Source organism: Nothoprocta perdicaria, unplaced genomic scaffold (genome assembly GCF_003342845.1).
Source record: "Nothoprocta perdicaria isolate Ctin4 unplaced genomic scaffold, notPer1 scaffold_128, whole genome shotgun sequence".
NCBI classification, from domain to species: domain Eukaryota; kingdom Metazoa; phylum Chordata; class Aves; order Tinamiformes; family Tinamidae; genus Nothoprocta; species Nothoprocta perdicaria.
In genome coordinates this window covers 344,481-367,004 of record NW_020454405.1, presented here as the reverse complement: position 1 = coordinate 367,004, position 22,524 = coordinate 344,481, and the positions used below count along the sequence as shown (strand labels likewise).

Below are 22,524 nucleotides of genomic sequence, written 5' to 3'. Positions count from 1 at the left end.
AAATAACCCACAAGCTAAGAGAGCTGCTGCTTSAGAGACTGGAATCAAGTTCCACTGTGTTAGACAGCAAATGTAGGAATTTTGACAGTGTTGGTCAACTTGTTTCAGCCTCCAAAAGATTCTTCTAGATGCCTTTGGAAAGAGGGTTAGGTCACTTTCTGAACCCTGGAGGTTGTACTGACAACATATACCAGTGAACTACATTCCCTAGAATAGTCTTCAAGTAAAGGCAGGTTCCAGTTTTTAATGATTTTTTTTTTTTAAATTCATGCATGTAAATGTACATCCATTTACAGAAGTTTAAGCTAGCTTGGAGAAAATATGGAATTTCTTTTGAGTCTTCTTGTTTTATTGACAAATACTGAAATGTCTCTATTCCCAAGCTCCACCATCTGTACATAGTTCTAGCATCTGAGCCCAAGAAATGCATCACGAGAATTAAAATAATCAAGAGCAATCYATCCTTCTTAAGGAGCAAATATACTCTAATAAGGAGAATAAGGCTGAATACAATTTTTACTGAAAGCAGAGYGAGTTGTACAATAACAAACTATTTCAAGTAAATTAAAATTTTACTGGAAATAACCCCATCTTTATTAATAATTTGTTGAATTACTAATAAAATTGAATCAAAGAAGAAAATACAATAAATAAAATTCTTGTACTTCAGAGAAATAGCAGTACATAAAAATTCTGCTCTTTATAAACAATTCTCACGTTGATTGTAGTCTCACAGGTTCAAAAATCCTTTAGGTGCAGGCATGAAACCTGCAGAAGCMTAAAATACGCTCTCTAGAAACTCAGACATCCAATGAAACAACCACACTACCTAATTTTAGATTGTTCTCTGAATAAAATGACATTTAGCTTTTTCCTCCCTCTTCTGTCTAGCAGCGGAGGGAAATTACACCTTACCTTCAGTAAGGGTGTTGAGATAGAACATAAAATAGTAGCAATAATTTTAATGTAACTTATTACAGTCACATAGTTTGAGTTTATAAAAACCTGGCACTCTTTAATAAGTTTTAACTTAAACTTTCTCTTTCAGTGGGTCTGTTACCTCCGTCTAATGTCTTTTTGCACCTTGTTACAGCTTCGCTTTGCTGAATATGCGATTTCCTTGGCGTAGCTYGACACTATGAGGAGGCACTGATGCAGCCTGCACATCTGACCCTCCCTGCCCAGAAAGAGCCAGCCCGGGGCTCGGCAAGCCCGGCTAAAAGCCGAGCTTTGCACGGGCTGCCATGACCTCGCGCTGTGACCCTCCGAGCGGCATCCGCCGCCCGCGGGTCGCGACCTCGGGGATGAGCGTTCTGGAAAGSAGAGCCCTTCCAGGCCGAGGCGCAGCGGAGGAGGCCTGGGCAGCGCGCGGGCCGCTCCGCACCCGTTCGTCAGGGCATAACCCACGTGGAAAACCCACGTGGATAACCCTGCGCGAGGGCTCTCCGTAGGGGCACTCCAGGTCCTCTCCTCTTCAGCTCCGGCCTCTGGCTACGCTATGGGAACGCATGCGCTCGGCGCGCATCGGAAGCCGGCGTCTCGCGCTGCCGCGGGCTGAGCCTATTGAAAGGTTAAGAAACAGCACGCTGCAAGGAAAGGGTTTTGCAGCCGCTGTTCAGAAGAAAAGGCTGAAATAAATGATCCCGCCAAGAGGTCAAGCAGACTGCTCTGCGGACACTTCCTCCCAGAAAGCTGCCTCGCCTGCTAGGACACGATACCACACCATTTATTTATTTTTAGCTACATCACGCATTACAGCCTCCATTTATATGAGATCCTGAGCTGTATTTCGAGACTGTTCTTTGCATCAGGAAGCGTTCTCAGCTGTGCTTAATGAAGGCAGTRGGAGCAAGTTTTAGCACCACGTTGGGACCTGGGAAGCTTTTTCCCTTCGGGCTCAGCAGGGGGAGCCAACATCCTCATCCTTCGGGTCCCCACGGCTGCAGGGAGCATCCCAAGCCTCTACATCCCCCTGAGAATCTGTCAGCGGGCAAAGATTTACCAGAGCAGGAGGGAGGGTGGGAATAAAACACACGTGCAGGATTTACCTTTATCCTGGAATTCTTGAGGATAGCTGCAGAAAGAAAAAGAAACAACATAAAGCACTGCAGATTTGCAAATCTCCAGAACTGGAATACAACATGAATTACAAGTTTTCTGCAAGTTTTGTAATCGGAAACTTAGTGCTGCAAATTTCCTCCCTTGGTATTTGATAAGCCATCCAGCCGTGCCCAAAATATTTATTAGCTCTCCTTTYGCCTTTCAGAAAATCCCAAAACAGTTATTTTTAAAGAAGGCTCCAGTGAAACCTCCAATAGGGCAGCCTGTTCTCACACATCCTGCACGATAAGCTTACAAAAGCCTCTTTGATTTTAGTTAGCTTTCTAAATGCTAGCATTTTCTTTTAATTTTTGTGTATAAATAAAAGCCACTAGACAAATCTTAAAAATAACATGGTCTATCAGTGGGAAAAAAAATTCACAAAGCCTGGGTCTGGCTGTAGTGTTTCGTCCCATCTGAAGAAAAGAGTATTAAAAATTAACTAAATGCTTGCGTATACACAAGGGTAGAGTAATAAGTTTTCAATGTATTTAATGCCTAAAAACAAATATGTAATTCAAAAAAGAGTAAAATACTAATTCTCCAGCACTGAATCTTTGGTATTTCAGGAAGAAAACTATCATAACTATCAACTGGATGTACAGCAATAAATAACGAGGACAGAGTCATGCAAAACAGCATCTCAGGTAGATGAACCGACCATGAAGTGTGTGTGAAAAGAAGGGGATGTCACTAGAATTGGCCAGCAAACAAAACACAGCTACAAAGCTCAGCAGTAGCACGTGCATCAAGCTGGTCAGCAAGGACACGGTCCCATGCGACAGACAGGAGAGAAAGGAAGAGTCTGAATGAGAAACTGAAAAATACAAACTTAGATCTAGCCTTTTATCTAAAATACACTGCATTGTACAGGGTATGTAACATACCATGGCCTGGACTGTATGGACCTATCATCACGGGGGACATGAAAAATCAAAGAGACTGCAGGGTGCTCGCATTGCAGCTGGCCTGCAAAGCCAAGTCACTGTTAACAGTGATAATATCACTGGGGTATTAGAACTTAGAAATTAGAAAGACTTAGAAATTAAAATAGAGGTTGAAATCATGGGGTCGTATATATGACTAGCAAAAGATTCAGTGTTTATCAAGTTCACAAYCTGCAGGTTGCCCCCATCTAGGGCTTCATCTTTTGGGCAAGGGGTGGGAGGAGGAAGACAACCAAGCCATAAACCTGGAGGAAGGCAACAAGTCCGGAATGCTGTGTCTGTGAGGCACCTGTACAGTCCCTGCTAGCTCTGTAACTCAAAAGGGAAGCATGAGAAATGAAGAAAAGGAACTCTCCTCCCTTGAAAAACTGGGAGAATGGCTCCATAAACACTCACAGGGTGAGTCAAAGGCTCAGAAATGCTCACTTGTAAGATTTTGAGACAGAAGTCGTGACTTCCTCGGGTTAGTGTGGTAAGAATGAGRTCCTCACTGGATGACTGTGTTGTCTTTACATTTGTAAAGGAGTTGTCAAAGASGCAGGATTGTGTCATCAAGCCAAAGGTTAGGAAGTATCCAACAGGAGAATCGACAGAAAAACTTGGAAACCCTTGAAAGCACTGACAGAAGAGAACAGCAAGTGCTAGATTACATCCCAGTTCAGAGTTGTAAGACAGAAAGTTTTGCAAAAAAAAAAAAAAAAAAAAAAAATGAAGCACATACAGAATTACCTCAAAATCTCTGCAGCTGAACTGTTGGACTGAAATTGAAATCACAATAAAACAGTCTCCAATTGTATATAGAACTGAATTCACAACTTCGCCAGGCCTATTCTCGTACTATTACTAAAAAATGCCTATTATCTAAAATGGTTTTTAAGGTATATTTAAATTTATTACAGACCTAAGTGACCTAATAGACTGTAAAGGAAAGTCATCATTGAATTATGCTGGCTTGTATCAACTGAGGATAGTAGCAGAAAGAGCACTCATACACTCTATTCATTATATTTCTTGTAGTTTAATTATTTTTACCACATCAGATGTAAGGGCAAGTTCTAACCAACGAGCTTGCAATAAGGGTTCAGATCATTAAAGCGATTTAATTGGGATGAATCTTTATGGTCACATTTCCTACTGAATTCAGGCAGCTTCAACAGAGATATAAATTCTTAAAGGGATAAAGATTATTTGACAACACTGGAACCTAAATAGATTGTTAATACTGTTAAAAGACTGTAAAAACTAAGTTATCAGAGGAGCAGCTAATTACTTGATAATATATTGAAGCCATAAAATCTCACTTACCTTGCCTTAACATCTTTTAACTTCTTAAGAAGAACATCCTTTTTTTCCTTTGCTTTCTTGGATAGATTTTCTCCTTTTAAAGTTTGGGAAATAAATGTGTCAACATCTAAATCAGAAAAAAAAATTAAATTAAATTAAATTAAAAAAGAGAAGACGATGTACAGATCAAACAATAACGTTCTAGAGGTAAGTACTGCTGTAATGAGTTTGCCCCAACACTACTACGGAGAAACTAATAAAATTATTTTCAGGCCTATCCATGACGCAGCAGATGTTTCAGATTCTAAATGGGATACATTAGTTCTCTGGGCTACTTATGCTTAGCACAGCAAATGCTATGTTGACATTTGATTCTTGCTCATTTAATTACGCCAAATAAGTCCTAATAAATTGCAGTACTATAACAATTACTTTCCATCACTTAAAGTAAGGCATAGAGCTCAAACATGTAAAGAGCCTTTACATATGTATTAATGCAGTGTCATTTCAGAAGTTACAAAAATGGCTGAGTAATTCCCTGTTGCAGCAGTAATGCTTACACAGCTACTACTAGTAGAGGTCATTACTGGTTTTATTATTTTCAAATGTTCTTACATTGCCTCTGAACTACTAAAATACAAGTCCTTAAACAAGGCTCTAATCCTGAATACAATTAGGAATCCACCACAACCATCATATTCAAGCAGTCGGGATCAAACACGAATCGGAGTTAAACACACCGGCACAGGCAGAATTGCAATGCAAGTTAGAATATAGTTTGCAACTTAAATTCTTACACAGAAGATGGGTTTACATAGTCCTGCAGAATCAAAGCATTTGRTAGCAGCTACTGTAGTTCTTTCTCATAAGGTAAATATCCATCGCTTAAGTCAAAAACAGTGCCCTGAGCTTTAGTGCATGTAACAGCACTGATAGCATGTTTTCTTGGTTAACAAAACTAACTGGCAAAGTCAACTATAAAAATTTCTTAACAATAAATACATGAATAGCCTGAAATTCAGAAAAGTAGGAATTTTTTTTTTTAAGTCTTGGTTGTCAATTTAAATATTCCAGATATATCGGCAATAGCTGTGGATTGGAGAAGTTAAACACACTGCCACCCAAGCGCATTTGCCAAATGCACGTGGGTTGTGCCAAGTGACAGYGTGGATGGCACACTTTTAACTCTGTAACTTGTTACATTATGCAAGAAGCTCCATTTTCACTGTCAAAGCACAAAATAGCCAGTGATGCACTCAAAAGTTCACATATGAAAATTTACATTTTAAACCAACATTAAGCTGAATGTTTACCACAGTTGTTCCAACTAAAGCTGTAATTCCCTGGGTTATATTTTATGAATAAAATATTTCAGGCTGTAAAAATATATATATTAAATTGTGTTCTGAGCCAGGATATTGTTCCCTTTGCCCACAAGACAAGAATAAAAGAAAACTTTTCCAACTGCATGTTGCTGAAGACAGCGAGAGCCGCAGGTCTATGGCATTCCTTCTTTCCAAGGACAGAAGGAAAGGCACTTAACCTGRGTATTAATGAATCCTCCAGACACTCCCAGCGGCCTCTATGCTGGAAACCAAGCATCCCTGGTAACATTTTGTACCAACGCACAGAAAATCCATGCATCTTCACAGATTCCAAGAATTAYCATTTCTGAGCAAAGGGGTATATGACAACTCATGTAGTTACCCACAAAACCTCCCGGAGGTCAGAGGATCTGATACTCTTGATGTTAAAATCAAAAACAAAACTGCCAACAGYTTCTCTCTATTAAACCAAGAGGATTTTCCAGTACTGACTGACCTCTCACTCTGCAAGGGGCCAGAMTAATGAAAAATTTCTTTCTTCATGATTTTACTTAATTTTTTTTTTTGAAATATTTAATATCATAGCACTACTTAGCAACATGTGAAAGCTTGGTGCCATTGGTCACATTTATGAATAAGGAGTGACACACCGGATCCTYCAGGCACTAATTAATCACAGGTCTTTGCCTCAGAGGTCTTCACTTGGATTCAGGGGCCTTCGCTACTTCTTGGAAGAGCTCAAAACCCAGCTGAGAAGTCAGTTATCTCAGCTCTGAACCGACTGCCAAAGCCTTCTTCAAACACAAGTCATTACATAACCCAATGCATCAAAACGTGAAGAAGTGGAAACCGTGTGGCTTAGCATAAGCAAAAGTCATCATTTCCATCTTACAACACACTGCAGATACGAAAAGGTGAGGACTAACTACATTGATGGTAGAATTTGTTCTTTTCTGGGAAAACTTGGACTTCAAAAGCAGGAATACTATATAACAGTTCTCAACCACACAAGAATGGAATAGATGCTCTATCTGGTCTCGGTGTTGGAAGTGAGGGAAGGGGTAAGGAAGAGGAGAAATAGGGGAAGAAAAACAATCAGCCAGAACGCACAAGCTCGTGACGTATGTGTTGTTTCTCAGCGTCAGCAAGGACAGTGAAGACATTCCAGGGACCTCTTCCCTCTCCTACCATCTTGAAAAATAATTTCTTTGAGTGAAAGTAGCAGCAAAYGACACATGCTGTATTCAATATGCATTACAGGCACTTGCACATGGACAGAGAAAGCAGCTAGCTTGATTTATCAGAGTCTCTGAATACTAGAACAAGGCTGCTGCCCACTTCAACTTGAAGAGGATGCTGATGACTCAACATACTTGAAAATAGCACATTCTCCAGCTTTCTTAACTGCTCACTTTTACAGAATGTGGCATGATTTGCTCTCTTCTAACCCTGTAAAATCAGCCAGGATGTGCCAAACACCCACGAGACAAGCAGCTTATAAGCTCCTCGGACAAGCAACAGGAGAGTTATCTACATTGTGCTCTTCCCTTCACTACCTTTCACCACCTTCACTAGTCTTGCTACGCTGTTGAAGTTGTTGAAGCATGGAAGAAACAGTCCCTGCTACTARAGAGAGCTTCATCGGTGGCTTAGCTCAAGGGAACATTCATCCATTTCACTTCTAGGTCACTCCTCACAGTGAYGTGACTGAAGAACCACCCAGGACCTCAGCACGACACATACCAGGCTCCTGCAGTGAACGTCAGAGAGAATAAACCAAACATACCCATTTCTGCTACTCGCTAATTCACTCCTGCTTCTCCAAGACGATCCAAAACTTTCTTCTCTCCTCTGCAACTTTAACACTATAAAGAAAAGGGGGATGAAAGCTAGCAGCCACAAGCTCTTAAATGTGAATGTTTCTTTCATGTTTCACCAGCATTTTGTCCATTGATGGAGCTAAGGAAARCTGCTTCCAGACAGAAAGCCTCTTTGAGCAGAGCACTCCTCCTCACCAGCAACACAAACAAGCGCTGTATTTTCACACACTTGGTTCGTAACTAGCAATCCCAGCAGCTGTTGGGTATCCTGCACTGCAAAGAACATATTATCATCACTCAGCTACAGCTCATTCCTTCTAGTGAAAGCATTGCAATTTCAAGGAGAAATAAGCTTTGAAAGGCTCTTCAATGTCCCCTAACTTTCTAAGGCTCGTGCCTGAGCCCGCCTGATAGCTTGAATGCCAGTGTTTGTTGCTCTGCTTCCTAAAGCTCCCGATATTAAATTTGAAGCAGGCCCCAGAGAAATTGTTTGCCTCCAGAAATGAACAGGAGATGTAGAACTGAAAGATTCAATTGACAAGATCCATTCACAAATTGCTCTGTCAATATGGGTTATAAACCAATAGAAAAAGAGAAGTTGCACTAAATATAGCTCAGTCTGCTTCTATTGTAATGCATCAAATGGCTCATACAGTTCCAAGTTTAACTGCCATTTCATACCACAGTCAGAAGCTGAAAGGCCTTTTTCATTTCAATTCCATCAACATTCCTTTCATGAGGAAAAGAAAATTAAGATAGTTTTTGATTTTCATTGTTTGTTAAAACATTTTGTGCTTCTCCGTATTTCAGTGATCACAGCAGACAACACTGCAAGTTCTCCATTGTGTTAAGTCCTTGGGGCCATCCTCTCTAATAGGGACTGACACTAGGCAGAAGGACCTTTTCAAAACCGCTGCAAACCTTTAGTCTAAAACATGTACAGCATTCAGGAGTACTATATTAATCACAATGAATTTCTGTTGTTGCTCATATTGCTTAGAGTGTCAATCTCTAGTCTTGCTTAATAAACATACACGAACTGAACTACCTAAGCTTTGGGTGGGGGGGCCTGAATGCACTTCACAGAGGCACTCGCAGGCTGGGTGGCCGCCTCCTCCTCCTTCTCCCCTCTTCCTGAAGGTAACCAAAATCAGGGAATCATTATGTTTGGAAAAGACCTTCAGGATCATCAAGTCCAACTGTAAACCCRTCCCCACCATGTCTGCTAAACCACATCCCTAAGGGCCTCATCTCCATCCTTGAACGCTGCCAGGGACAAGGACTCCACTGCTTCCCTGGGCAGCCTGTTCCAAGGCTTCACCACTCTTTCCATGTAGAAATTCTTCCTTAYGTCTAACCAGAACCTCCCCTGGCACAACCAGAGGCCATTTCCTCTTCTCCGATCACGAGGTAATGTTGTCTTTCACCTTATCAAAATATTAGTCACTTCCTCATCACCTGATGAGTTCACATACTCAAATGATGGAGATCAATTGCAACTTGGCCACGAGAGGCCCTGCGTGTGCAGGCACAGGGCAGAGGCTGCCATGTGGCCTGACCCGCCTCCCTCATACGCCGGGGACACTGGGGCCGGGTGCCCTGGCTGTTGTTCTGCTGGCTGAACATGGAGGGAGYGCCAGGTTGTCCCCGGAGGTTCAAAGCCTATTCCCAGCTCTCTCCTCCTTGGAAGGGGCAGAGCCAGCAGAGAGCCAGGTGGTTTCCCAAAGCAGGCCCGGGAATTTTGGCAGCCCGTTGGAAGCTAGGCCTGCTTGTCCAGATGCCCTGTGCAAAGGGAACCAATAGCCAATACACTACCACTCATCTTTCAGTTCTCCATGGGCTGGCATTAGAAAGCAATTCATTAATTGAATTTCAAACTTTTTTTCCTATTTATCAATATGGAACAGGCCTGAAGACAAATTATCAAGCAATATCAGCAATTGCCTGTCCTTCCACACATAAGTCCCATGTCTTTCAAGCCAAAAAATATCTGCAGGTTGTATTTTTAATCTTCCCCTTCCTTACCAACTACATTCATAAGTCTCCACCCAGCCAGCGTTTGCTAAACATTAAAAATACATTTTTTTTCCCAGAAATAGAAGACATAATGTTAAACAAGCAATTGATAATGTAAAATGTCAAAAAAAGATCACCCCAATCAAGTCTAATAATTAGGTGAACATTCATTTTAGTGCAGAACCATGGAAAGAACCGCCTTTAGGGGCACCCTCAGCCTCCACGAGCAAGGCTGCCAGGCCACATTGTCACAATCAATGTACTGAAAAAAAATGACCACCAACAGCTTGCCAGTGATGTATAAGGCAGAAATACACCTAAATTAACAAAATGTGTGTTTACTTCAAGTGAAGCAAATAGCACATGCCTTTTAAAGAGCAAAATATTATTATAATTGTCATCAAGGACTATATTATAACCTCATTGACTGGGGAGTTGGGCATCCGCTCCCTAAATTAAAGAAATGAGAAAAGATCAAGCTGTAGCATATTAAGTCTATGATGAAAAGAGCACCCTAGCACAAATCAYGCTCAAGTTACAAAGTGCTTCCAAATGAACCACCATAAAAATGTTAAGGATTAACCTAAAGATTTACACTGTATGCCACATTATGCTGCATCTATTGTGGTTTGTTGACATATGATTGGGAAAGAAACGTAAACCCAGTCAGATGAGAAAGATAGACTCCACGTTAATTGAAAAAGACAAACTAAGTGAGTAATGAGTAGATAAAAAATAGCCTATGCCATTTTTATCACCCACATATGACACTTATTCTCAAATTTATGGCAGAGACAATTGAACTATGTTTCAAATCACTGGAGGTTATTTCTTACCAGGAAGGCCTCGGTGCATTTTTTCACCTCATTGTTTCTATTCTTACTCCGTTACTATTGAAATGCATATATATATATATATATATATATATATTACCAAAGCCGTAAATACATGTCTACTTAGAAGATGCCTACAATAATCGCCCTGGCTTATTTTGTGAAGATGGATTCTTCTGCACAAATCCGCATGCATTATGCCCACGGAAATGTGAAAATAATACTTTAAACAAAGGAGAGTAAAGTTTTCAACAACACCATACATGTAAAATCGAACCAGCTGATGAGGAAAAGGAAAAACCACCTACGTGCACCCTACATGTGAAAGGAATGTAAGGAGCAAGCCCAGCAACAGGCACCAGGGAGGTCAAGGAATACAGTTTTGTGGGGATCAGGGGTAAATGTAACTACTACAATGCCCCAAAATTAAAGATAATCATAATTACATTAAGATAACCATAATTAAACTATCTCAAGCAGTGAGTGGTTCTCTCATCCAACTTTCTCCTGCATGCTATTTCCTAGGATGCTGCTAAACGAATGGATAAAATTATGCTCCTTTGAAAAACGTAGGGGGAATACGGCAGGGAAAAAAAAACAGTTAGGGCAAGAGAACTAGAGATTTTTAAAAGAAATGAGTAACGTTGAGGTGGAGATAGGCTCAAAGGCAAAATCAGAGAGTTTGCATAAAGTGTTTTGTTTAGCAGGAAACAGGGATATACAAGCTAGATATTATGTTCCATAGGGACTAGGGAGTTTTCATCACATTTGCATGAAAAAAGATCCTAGTAACTCTCTAAATATGAATACAGAAATTTCATTTTCATATTTGAAATGCAGCAAAGCATGACAGCAGAGGTGAAAGAAAAATATGTCCTTCTAGAGTCATAGTTGTTTCAAAGATGACGGGGAAAAAAGATAAAAGATGATTATGATGCTGTTGGAACCTTTTAAAAAAATAAAAAAAAACTTAATTGTTTCAACTAAATCCTCATTACTAAAAATATGATTAAAAACTTTTAAAAAAAAAAAACAATCCTGGTCACCAAAGCAACTGGTATGATCTATGTTACAGAAAGAGCAAGGCGCCTTTGGGGAAGGAGTAACAAGGAAGGAACCTTCAAAACCTCCTTGGTTAGCGACAAGTTGAAATTCAGGAGTGTGCCCCTAGCAGCATAAAAACAAGCCAGAGGAACAAGTAACACCCCAGCTTAACAAACCAGCACCCCCAGAAAGATCCTGAACATAAAAATACAAGAGAGGCTGCCTTTGTCAAAAGGAGAAGAGATACAATAGGTCTCTGCTCCCTTCAGCAAATTCCAAAAATTCACCATCACCTGGAAGGTGCAGAGACACAGGAAAAGGGTGAGAAAAACATATATGCACAGTCATACACCTTCCAGATGCAGAGTGTTCTCTCCCCCAAAGCTCCACTCATGAGCAGAGGTCCCAGTGTCTGTCTCACGTCTCTGCACCCCACTTAAGGAAGGCAGAAGAGAGGGGAGCRTTGGGCAATGCCAGCGCCTCTCTGCAAAGGGCCCAGCGCTGCCCTGACTTCCCCCTCCAGCTCTACAGCAACAGCTTCCTGCTGCTCCCAGGCGATGCTCTTAGCCCCGAGCTCGGCTGCTGCTGGGATATTTCAACACACAACTGCCCTGACCCTGCCCACACGTGGGAGAGAAGCTGTTTGAGGGTTAAAGATACCACATCGTCCACGTTCAAAGTAAAGCACTCACAAGTCAGAAAGTTTCCTGCCCAACTTTAAGCCATCCCTAGGTGTGTGTATTCCCATTATCAGTGTTTGACTACAGGAGCAGCAAGTGGACTTTCCAGCAGGACCCTCCTTGTCCAGCGCAGCAGGGGGTCAGTGCTCTGGCAATCACCAGGGCTAGGCAAGGGTAAGGGAATCCATAGGGTCACCTACGCCACTTGTTGCGCAAGTCAGAAAGGTAAAAACCCCCGGAGAGCAGGAAGAAGGCAGTGTTTAAAAGATTACCAACCTGTCCCAGTCTCACTGCTATGCACACATTGCCCTAAGAACCATTTGGCTTGAGGTGCTGTTAACGTTCCCAACATGGGCCTATTCTCCCCAGAACCCACAACCAGGAAGGGCCGAGCTCCCCTAACCACACATTAAGTTGATGAACTCTGTGAGCAAAAGGCAGCAGACTACGGAACTGAAGGTTTCCAGAACCCCAGTGCATTAGCAAACACGCTGCTCACGCAAGCTGCGCTACTCTCGTTTCCAGCTTTCACGCACTTCAGTTGTAAACCGTAAAAAAAGGAGGAAGAGGTTAACACAAAAACTCTAAAAATAAGTAACCCTGGGAAAGGATTCTTTGTTCTTCTGTCCCCACTTAGGGATCCAGTTATTCTTTTCAATTGCATAGATGATGRTTTTACATTGGTTTCCCCTTCAGCAGGGGAGGGTTAAAAAATCCAAATTATTATTTGTTCCTCACTACCCCATCTCCACACTGGAATTAAGAGAATTCCATTTTCTTTTTGAACTTAGGTAGATAGCAGGAATAAATCTTTCTTCTAGAAAAACTGAAGCTCAAGGGACTCATACACACATTAGATTCCTGTACATAATCTAGACCATAGAGATTCTGGAAGGGCCCGTGCATCCGAGCCACGGGGCTCCAGAAACCTGGAGCTCTCGGTCTCACTTCAACCTCTGTACCGCTCTCTCCATTGAGGACTGGATAAAGATGAGGAGAAGAGCAAGTTCCTTAGAGGAGGCACTGGCTGAAAGCAAAACCCAGTTTGCAATTACCCCCTGTCACAGAACGTGACGGTTCTACACAGTCCTCTGCACTTCCTCAATCCCAAACCCCATCATACCAAGCTAATAACGGTGAAGAGTTTCTACAGGAACTTCGYCAGATGGGAAGTATATTTACAGCAYGGACACAAAAAAACAACTACATGTGATCCTAAATCCGGAATACACTAGTGCCATGGAAAAAAAGCAAGGTTTGGAAAGGCCCTCTAGGCCTGTTCTGTTATGATCAAGAACCTGAATCCCAAAATAAGAAATATAAGAAACAAGGATTCCCTTTTTTTTTTTCCTCTCTCTGATGTCCTTCACATGAGATTCTAYCACAGAGGTTATGATCTGCACTTACAAATATGAGCTACCAAAACACTTAAAAGAGCTGCCTATAAAAAGCAAATGTTCCAAACGTGAAGTCCTACAATCAAAAGGCTTAAAAAAAAAAGAAAAAAGAAAAAGTCCCCAAAGATGCTGCTGGCTGCCTAGCCATGTAACGGGGTATTTAATTTTAGAGGCTTTAGGAAAGCAGCATTAGTGCTAATGGCTCAGCAAGGTGCGAGATGTCCCTAAGGCAGGAGCAGGAGCTGCCAAGAGATTCTCCTGCTCCAGSTGGAGAAACTTCAGGACAGCAAAGCCCTTCACGCCATGCTCCATACGGGAAAATACACATTTTAACAACAGGAACATTTCAACAACAAGGAAGAATTGGGGAAAAAGATAATCCAAGGTTTTGCACGTAGAAGCACTGGCATTTTTAAGCCCTGGCTAACTCTACTGCAGGAAACATCTCAGCGTGAGAAGTCACTCCAACRCACCAAGGCATCCAGAAGACCATGGACAGCTGCATTTTAACCCCAAGTCATCAGCCTGGCACGTTTAATTGCTGTGACCGCACACCTACAACACACGAGTGTCGATTCACTCCGGCAACGCYGGCCTCAACTATCCAGTGCGAAACTTTGAGAAAAAAACAAAAAAGTGAAGTAACTTTTGAAAAGACAGGCTGGTTTGGGGAAACCTCGCCGGTGACAGCAGGACAACCGCSCCAAGAGCTCCACAAGCGACCGGCAGAGCCGCGACACCCTCCGGGAGCAGCAACCCGGGCCGGACAACAACCCCGGGCCACCGCAGCGCGGCCCTCGGGCAGCGGAACGGCGKCGGCGGCGGCAGGAAGCCCCGCGGGGAGAAGGAAGCGCCGGGAAAAGTCCAACCCGCGCGCCGGCTACGGAGCGGCTGCGGCCCCCCCGTAACGGCCGCCGCCCGCCGCGGGGCTCACCTGCCAGGAGGCCGCGCACGTCCTCGGGGAGCGGGACGCCGGACATGCCGCCGGGCGGGCCGCGCTCCCGCCGCCGCCGCCCCGGAGGAAGCGGCAGCTCCGCCCCCTCCCCCACCCGGCTGCGGCGGCAACGGACGCGCCGGGACGGAGCCGCGGGGCGGGGCCAGGGGGCGGGGCGGGGCCTGGGGGCGGGGCCTCGTTTTCCCTTMGCTCTTCCTCCGCCGAGCGCTCCGGGGCTGCGCATGCGCCTCCCCGCCTCCCTCGCCGTGTTTACACCGGCTGCCCCCATAGCAACGCCCCCCGCGGAACCGCGAGCCTTCCACGTGACCGCTCCCAGCGGCCATTGGGCGGGAAGGCACAGAGAGRGCGCGTGCCCTTTGCCAGCGTCAAACATGGCGCGCCGCGATGCCTGTCGGCCCGCCTCCCCTCCTCCAAGGGCCAATAAAAGTTGACTACTGAGCGACAACCCCCAGGAAGTTGCACTCTGATTGGTCTATTGATTATCCCCCGCCCAACCACCGTCCTTCCCCCAGAGAAGGAAGTTGAGGGAGGCCGGAGGGGATCCAAGGRTGATGGGGAAAGGCTTGGCCTTTCGGTGTCTCCCGAATGGCTTCTGGGCTCCCGTGCAGAGCGTGGCCCTTGGCACTGCTGAGGGAGAAAGGGAGAGGACAGAGCCCCTTCTTGCCCTGTGTCGTGGCATCCGGGCTTGGCCCAGCGGAGCACATCTATCCTTGTCCAAACTAGTGCCACTGACAAGATAAAATGGGAAGTCTAACGCACACAGGACACATAGCAGGGAGTAGGAAGGGGARCGTTTGGCTCTGGGAGCAAGTCTGGTGGTGTGGGCAGCTCCTGGCACAAGTGTGGGCACATGGTGCAGTTTGTGAGCAGCACAGCCGCGCTGGTACAAGGGTCTGCTCTGTAGTGTCATTATTTTGCTTATGGGGACAGCTTTGCTGTGTTTTCCTTGCAGTTTTTTAGCTATCCATACTTGGAACACATAAGTGATATAATATGTTTAGAAAGGGTCAAAGCAAAACTCTTAGCATGTGTTCCTGTGACCTTGGTGGTTTTGGCTATCTCTGTGTTATTGCAGAAAAATGTTTTTGTTAGAGCAGCAGCTATGCTAACACATCTGCGTATCACACCAGTGGGAAAAAAAATCAAGGAAAAGAAGTTGTATTTATAGAATTTCACCTTTCCACCAGTGTAGCAATATCAACACTTGTGGCACAGCTGGCAGTACAGCTGTTTCATCCAGGTGTCAAACAGTTTCATACTTCTGGTTAATATATCTCTGCCAGCTGAAGCCTGCAATGTGTAGACCTGACATTAGATCACCCTGTTCTCCTGGCTTCTCACATCCCTTTTAATTATATACAACAGCTCATTTCAAACACATCTGGCTTTCAAAGCACTGCAGCTTTATTACCTGGTTTTATAGCCATCTTGATTGAAACTCAAGCAGTCAAATGACTGACCTTTATAATGTTACACAAGGATTTTTTTTATGACAGCTATCTAATTTCAAAATAAATATGCTCTTGCATCTGGTTGCATCTATGTAGACAGCAATCTTGCCTTTCAGTATTTATATTAAATATCTACTACTTTTCTGCTACAAGAATATTTACATCTGAGTGATTTTCTGCAGTTGACAAGGAGGGCTCTTTGGGTTTGTGTTAAATTACAGTTTTAAGATTTACAGTCTGGGGAAGTTGCCGTAAGGAGCAGGGAAATGGCTTCTGGTCTAATTTGCTTACCCTTTCCAGATTAATTTTAATCCTGCTTTCTTTTGTTGACTTTATGGCCCTATACATTTTTCTTCCAGAAATGAATCAAGGGTGTCACTTGAACTCTGTTTTAGTCTTTGTTTTGGGATCACCTTTCCTGATAATTTATTCCGTATGTTCACCATTTGTGTGAACTTTCCTTGCGTTTCRGAACATAAAATGAGAAGAAATAACTTACTTTTACCATGTTCTGCCCACCATAGTCTGGTCACCGTTTCTATTTTTCTACCTACTTTTTTTTTTTTTTTTTCCTTAAAGACCTCCTTGTCATTACACTGAAGCTCACCCCAATCACACAGTAAGTGAGATTTGTGACCCAGGCCTGTTTTAAGCCTTGTTGAGTTCCAGATTTACTCTTATTTCCCTAATTTTTAAATCTACCGCTAATAGGAAGTGTAATTCAAAACAGACTCCTTCCCTGAAATATGTCTGGCTTCAGAGCCACTTCAGCCTGTTTTCTGGGGATTCCACAGCTTGTGCCTCATCGAAACCAGACATTCCACTTTGCCTAATCAGGCCCATAGATCAGGCTTTCTTAATGTGTGGGGAGCAACACCACGGGGAACACACAGAAGTTTRTTGTCCTTCTGTGTGTCTAGAGCTTCAGAAACAAGTTAGTCAGGAAGAAAATTCTTCCTGAATCTGCAGAGAGCCTCTAGTAGTAGGAAGCCTGGAGAAAGAATAACGTTTCCGTTCGGGAGCAGCATCGTCCCCACATTGCCTCTTTGAAGAAATCTGATACAGCCAATATGCTGGGAAATCCAGCAATTTTTTCTATGTAATGTTCCATTTTTTCTACAGCCAAGATTTAAAACTTAGATTCAGGGGGAAAAAGAAGGAGACAGGACCTGTGTGCAGCTGCTTCTTATTTCTACATGTCCTTTAATAGAAAATTAATTGGATTACAGTGCATGCTCCCTGCACTATTTCATGTGGGCAGGCAGCAGACTTGTTGAGACTATTTTGTATTCTCATCTATTTTTTCCCTGCTTACTGTCTGCCTTCTTTTGGCAGATTCAAAGCAAAACAGCCAATCAATAATCAGGATATTTATCATTTTTAATTATTTAYATTAAACAGTGGTTGGCAAATATATCTTAGGTGCACATATAGCTTTTAAAAGGAAGGAGAGCAGCACCACTCTCTTTATAAAGAGCTCAGAAAAAATATATGTGTTAACAAAATGACARTCCTCTAAATATGACAGCTCTTTATGCCTCTTGGCCGTGGCCACTGCACAGAAGGAGAGCTATGGAAATCCTTACAGCGGATTTCTCAGTACATTCAAGACATTGCAGCAGTTTTGACTCTAAGCTTACAAACTAATTTTGAAGTATGTAGAATTCATATTTCATACTAGGTGCTTCATGTAACAACTGGCAAAATTGTGAATCTTCTGCTTAGTATCCATCTGCATGGAAACTTCCTTTCTTGCTGTCCTTTCACAAGTATTTTATAGAAAAACAAAATCTTTAAGACTTTCAAGGGTCATCATTTGCACCATTGGGTTGYATTGGCTGTACTATGTTAAGATGTAACTGGAGGATCACAGTGAAGTACTGATGTGAAAAAGACCAAGAACCATTCCTCTAGGTCATTTAGATTGCCTGTATCTTAGCTAACTGCTGAGGACTTGTTTTTCACACTTCATCTTTGTACATAAGGAGTAACAAGGACATAATTCCTATTTTTGTAATCTGGTAAATTACAGGAATATCTAGTTTTACCCAGTAGCTGCCTCTGGAAAAATATTTGGTGTTTACATAATCAAAATTATAGGTAAGTAAATATAAAATTGAGTGATATTTTCTAAGCGTTAGGTGTCATAGGAAGCACTTTTCCTTAAGCATTTTTTTTACCTGAGCATCCATTAGTTTGTTTAGGGTTACGCATTACCCACCAAATAGTAGCGATTAGATAAAAAAATAAAAAATGTTCTCTGCCTCATAATGTTCAAATATAGTCTCTTTTTAAGAATTTTTCATAGGAAAGAGCATATGAATTATAGGCTCCAAAGTTCCACTGAGATTCTGTTTTGAGGCAGTTTTCCAGCTGGATTGATTCAGATGGAACATCCCAAAAGTTAGTCTTGGCACAGGTGTAAGATTTCAGTGGACATTTTGTTTTGCTGAAGTCTATGAAAGCAAGCCAAAGATAACTCCACCAGTATCACAYGGAAAGGCCTGTGCTGCTCATCATGCAAATAGTTCCACTCAAGTATGGAGACAACTGGCTGAATTAGAGTTGCAAGATTTCAGCATATAATAAATAGATATTTCTTTCCATATTTAGCCCTTTGTTCCTAGTCATCTTAAAATGAAATACCAAAGGAAGAAAAATTCTTCCTCTCCCCATTTCTGTGTTGTATAGAGATGTACAGAGATGACCTGGTGGGTTTTCTTCTGCAGCTGACTGTGGTTTTAAAAAGGAAAGTACAGGGACATTCTTTTTGACACCCCTTCCAGTTAAGAATTTAGGGTGTTACATAAACTTTTCCTTACCCTCAGTGCAACTTTGGTATCTAATTAATATTTTGGAGCAATGAAGAGTCACTGAGGTGAGTAAACTTGAATAAGCATCCTATTGCATTCTCCAGAAGTAAAAGCACTGATTCTTCTTCTTTCTTCCAAAGACAGATRGAGAAAAACAAGAAAATATAGACATCTCTTAATCTATTTTTAATATACTTTCTGCTTTTAGATTTTATTACCTGTGATATAACACATTGATCAAAATCATAAGCAAGTTATTCCACGAGAACTATTTTTCTGTGTCTATATTAAGATCCTGTGTTCCTTTCCAAATGCAGTAATTTAACTTCTGCGTCCTATGCCACGAGACCCCCACCATCATCCTCTTTACTAACAGCATGTGCTTTGTGAACAGCAGGGTAATCCCCTTTGTAAAGTCCCCTCATCTGTAAATTGTAGAAGCAGCAGAAACAGTATATTTACAGGAGAACAAAAAAGGAATTTCCAGAGTTGTATAACTTTTGTGTGTAATGTACATTTCCCTTCGCAGGAGAAGTAACACAGTTACTTGAGTTTAAAGCAAAACTGAATAAAATCAGGGTAMAATGTACATGAAATTTGTGCATTAAGCAATGGAATACTGTTTGTAAGCTCTAAATTGTCAGTCTTTTAGCTGAATTAGTAGCAAAATAAAAAAATCCCAGATAAGCGTCAACTCTCAGAGAAAAGAGACAGCATTAAAAATCACTCTGGGTCGAGTCTTCCACCAAATGTTAGCAAGATAGTAAGTTAAGAGCTAAGAAAAGATAAAAGAAACTACAGTGTTGTTTTTATTTTGAGAAGTTTACGTGCTTTAAAAGAACTCTTTCATCAGCTTAAAAAAAGAAAGATCTGTTACGTTTTCTTGCTGACTTTACTAGTCTCCCTAACAAGACAAACTAATTGTTTTATCATATGCATGGGCATTAGCATCTTTTCAGCATGGATATACATTTTTGCCTATCAATGTGCTTAACTCACTGTTTTTCCTTGCTGCCTTCCTGGACTTACCCTTTTTTTGCTACTCTTACATGATGGCCACGAATCAGGAAAGTATCATAAAATTTCAAATGATACAGCTATTCATGCTGTCTGAATTCAACATTGTTTCTGGGAAACAGATGAAAATCTTCTTCAGACTCATATAAAGAGGACAAATCAAAATGAGGCAGATGTATACCTTAATTTATTGCCCTGCAAACTCTTTCTGCAGAAGAGGAACATCATCAATTACCTTGTTTAAAGTGATACATAGATATGTAAAATATCCTGAAAAATAAGAAACATTTGTTGTCTTCAGTAGAAATTACATTAGTTCCCGTTTTATTAAAGTGCTAGACAGACAAACTTCACCTCAGTGGATTTAGTTTAAGCTGTGAATTATTACTTTGCAAAATAGGGAACCTTGAAAAACTCCTGATGCAAATAACACTTTATAAATAAAGTGTCTTCTAGGATATCACATGGTTTACAGTGAGACTACTCAATTAATAAAATAGCTTTTCTCAGCAAGTATTTCAACTACAATGTCCGTAAACTACAGAGTGTCTAGCTAAAAGTAGTCCACAACAATCATAGCAATGTGCTAAAGGGGGCAACAGACCCTAAGCCAATATTGTCTCACTTGCTTTTTTTTCTTCTTAATTTAATCAAAAGCTCTGAATACAGAGACTGATGTGGTTTTGAGTTCTGACTGACGGGTTTTCAATTGATCTGGGTACTTTATAGCCCCCAACATGTGGGTAAATGAGCACCTCTCGAAACCAAGCAAAACAAAAACCAGGTGAAGTAAAGAAAAATTATTGCCCTCAAGTTGTAAAACCAATATCTGGGGCAAGAAGTGATTTTCCTCAAAGCACCCAGGAAATAYGTGGTGAAATGTGGTAGGCACCAACCTACCTGCCTAGCAGCCAGCACAGGGCTCTCTTGGCACAACTGGCTCCTTCACCATTACCACAGCTTCTCACCTTTCTAAGATATGAATCTGATGCTAACAAAGAGCTAAAAAACTTAAAATGACACTGCTATGTTCTTTTTGTTTTAAGAATTCAAAGTGCTATGTATAAAACTCCCCTCAGAACTGATCCAAAAAGAAAGTTAATGTTTAACAACATCACTACAGATCTTCCCAGATGCCCAGSCATGACTTCGACCATGACCTGAAAAACCACCTCAGACTCATTGCCCATCTCTCCTTGCCGTTCCCAGTGACACTGCTGACCCAAAAAGCAGATGTCAGCTCTCTGTCTGTTGAACAAATGCCACAGTGATGTATGAAGCACATAAAACCGCAAAGCAGGACTGTGCTGTCATCTCATACTTAAAACTTAAGTTCTTGTGCTCCCACCTGGCACAATTAGCATTAAAGATTCAATATCATAGACCTAGTTGCTTTAAAGACTAAAAGCAAAGAGAAAACTAGGTTCTATCCTGTATACATAAAAGACTGTGGGCTGTCTCAGGGCTTCCCAAGCAACATCTAAAAAGTTTGATTTTGCCTAATAAGATCCCTCTTACCCATTTCTGCTTAAAAKTTTATCAGTGCAATTATTCTTAATRAGAGTATTAAACACAGTGCCAAACCCATGAGCCAGAGGGCTGTTTTTTTGAATCATTTCATTATCTGCTAAGTAAATTAATTAATGCAAATGAAACTCTAGTGTCATAAAAAATCATAAAATCACATCCTGCTCTACTTGAAGACAGTGGCAAAATTGTCTTTGACCTCCATGGAAACAGGTTCAGGCCTATAACTTTCATATCTTGTGCATTAAGTGACATAATCAGAAATACTATCTTCTCCCATTAAGATGATATATACATTTAGCATGACAAGTAGCAGCACACGGACTTGTCTGATGGCTGTAATTAGAGGTTTTTAATGACAGGTTAGGTATGTTTAATATGCAATTCCACATTGCTGTTACACTATCAGGTTCTATTCAGGATCTTTACACACATCATAACTAAGTTCAGAGGCAGATGAATGTTCCTGATACTTCAAATTCAGCCATTCTGCTGATTTAGCACCTTCTGAGGCACGCACCATGTGGTGAACAAACACTGCATGGAAAGAAGTTTTCCACTGAGATTTCCCATGGATTTAAATYATTAACACTTTCCTGCCTTTGTTACTGATAGAATTAATGTTGCTTTCTGTATTGATGCAAAGATCAGTGCAATCATTCTAATAGGTAGCGTTTCATTATCTTTGAGGAATTTAGGTGTGGAGCCAAGACATTACTTGATTAGGTGAGTTATATGAAGAAAGCTTCTCATCCATAGATTTGTGTGCTGTGGAATTAAAGTCAAAGCAAGATATCTAACAGATATTTTCTTCAGGCTTCAGTGTCTTACAGAAAAATTATTGTGCCAAATTGCAATGAAATATTCTGGAGAACAATATATGTTTTAAAAACAGCAGTTACTGCAAAAGCATAAAACAACAAAAATATCGAAGGCACCAGTAATTAAGCATGAGTCAGTGCTTCCAGTAAATTCATGTCAACTGCAAGCAACAGAAAAACAGAGTTTTCTGTCCTGAAGCATTGCCAATTTACTATAGAAAATTGATTGATCCAAAAGGTTTGAACATCTCATGGATATAAGCTTACCAGCTCATAGCTATGTATACAGTTACTCTCTCTAGAGGTTTTCCTTTCTCTCCCACAATTACCCACAGCTCCTTCAAAAAGTCTTCACTGTCTGATATAGTGAGATTTAGGAAATATTCTACAAGCTGGTATGTTTCTTTTCTTGACATTAGTCTTAGGAGTGTAGTTTGGCCAGAAAGCCTAAGGCTAAATAGCCTAGCATGCATAAACCACGCCAGGATTGCTGG

The 22,524-nt window shown here is 41.5% G+C and overlaps 1 protein-coding gene across 3 annotated transcripts in view; it reads right to left on the bottom strand.

The window, feature by feature from the left end:
• Positions 1-14,426, bottom strand: part of SKAP2 (src kinase associated phosphoprotein 2) — a 116,843-nt gene extending 102,417 nt beyond the window's left edge. For all 3 annotated transcript variants that reach the window (XM_026033341.1, XM_026033343.1, XM_026033344.1), the window contains exons 1-3: positions 14,381-14,426; positions 4,353-4,458; positions 2,049-2,074 (exon numbers count right to left, since the gene is read on the bottom strand). In XM_026033341.1, the coding sequence (XP_025889126.1) occupies positions 2,049-2,074; positions 4,353-4,458; positions 14,381-14,426 (178 nt within the window). The remainder of the gene's footprint in view (positions 1-2,048; positions 2,075-4,352; positions 4,459-14,380) is intronic.
• Between the last annotated feature and the right edge of the window lie 8,098 nt (positions 14,427-22,524).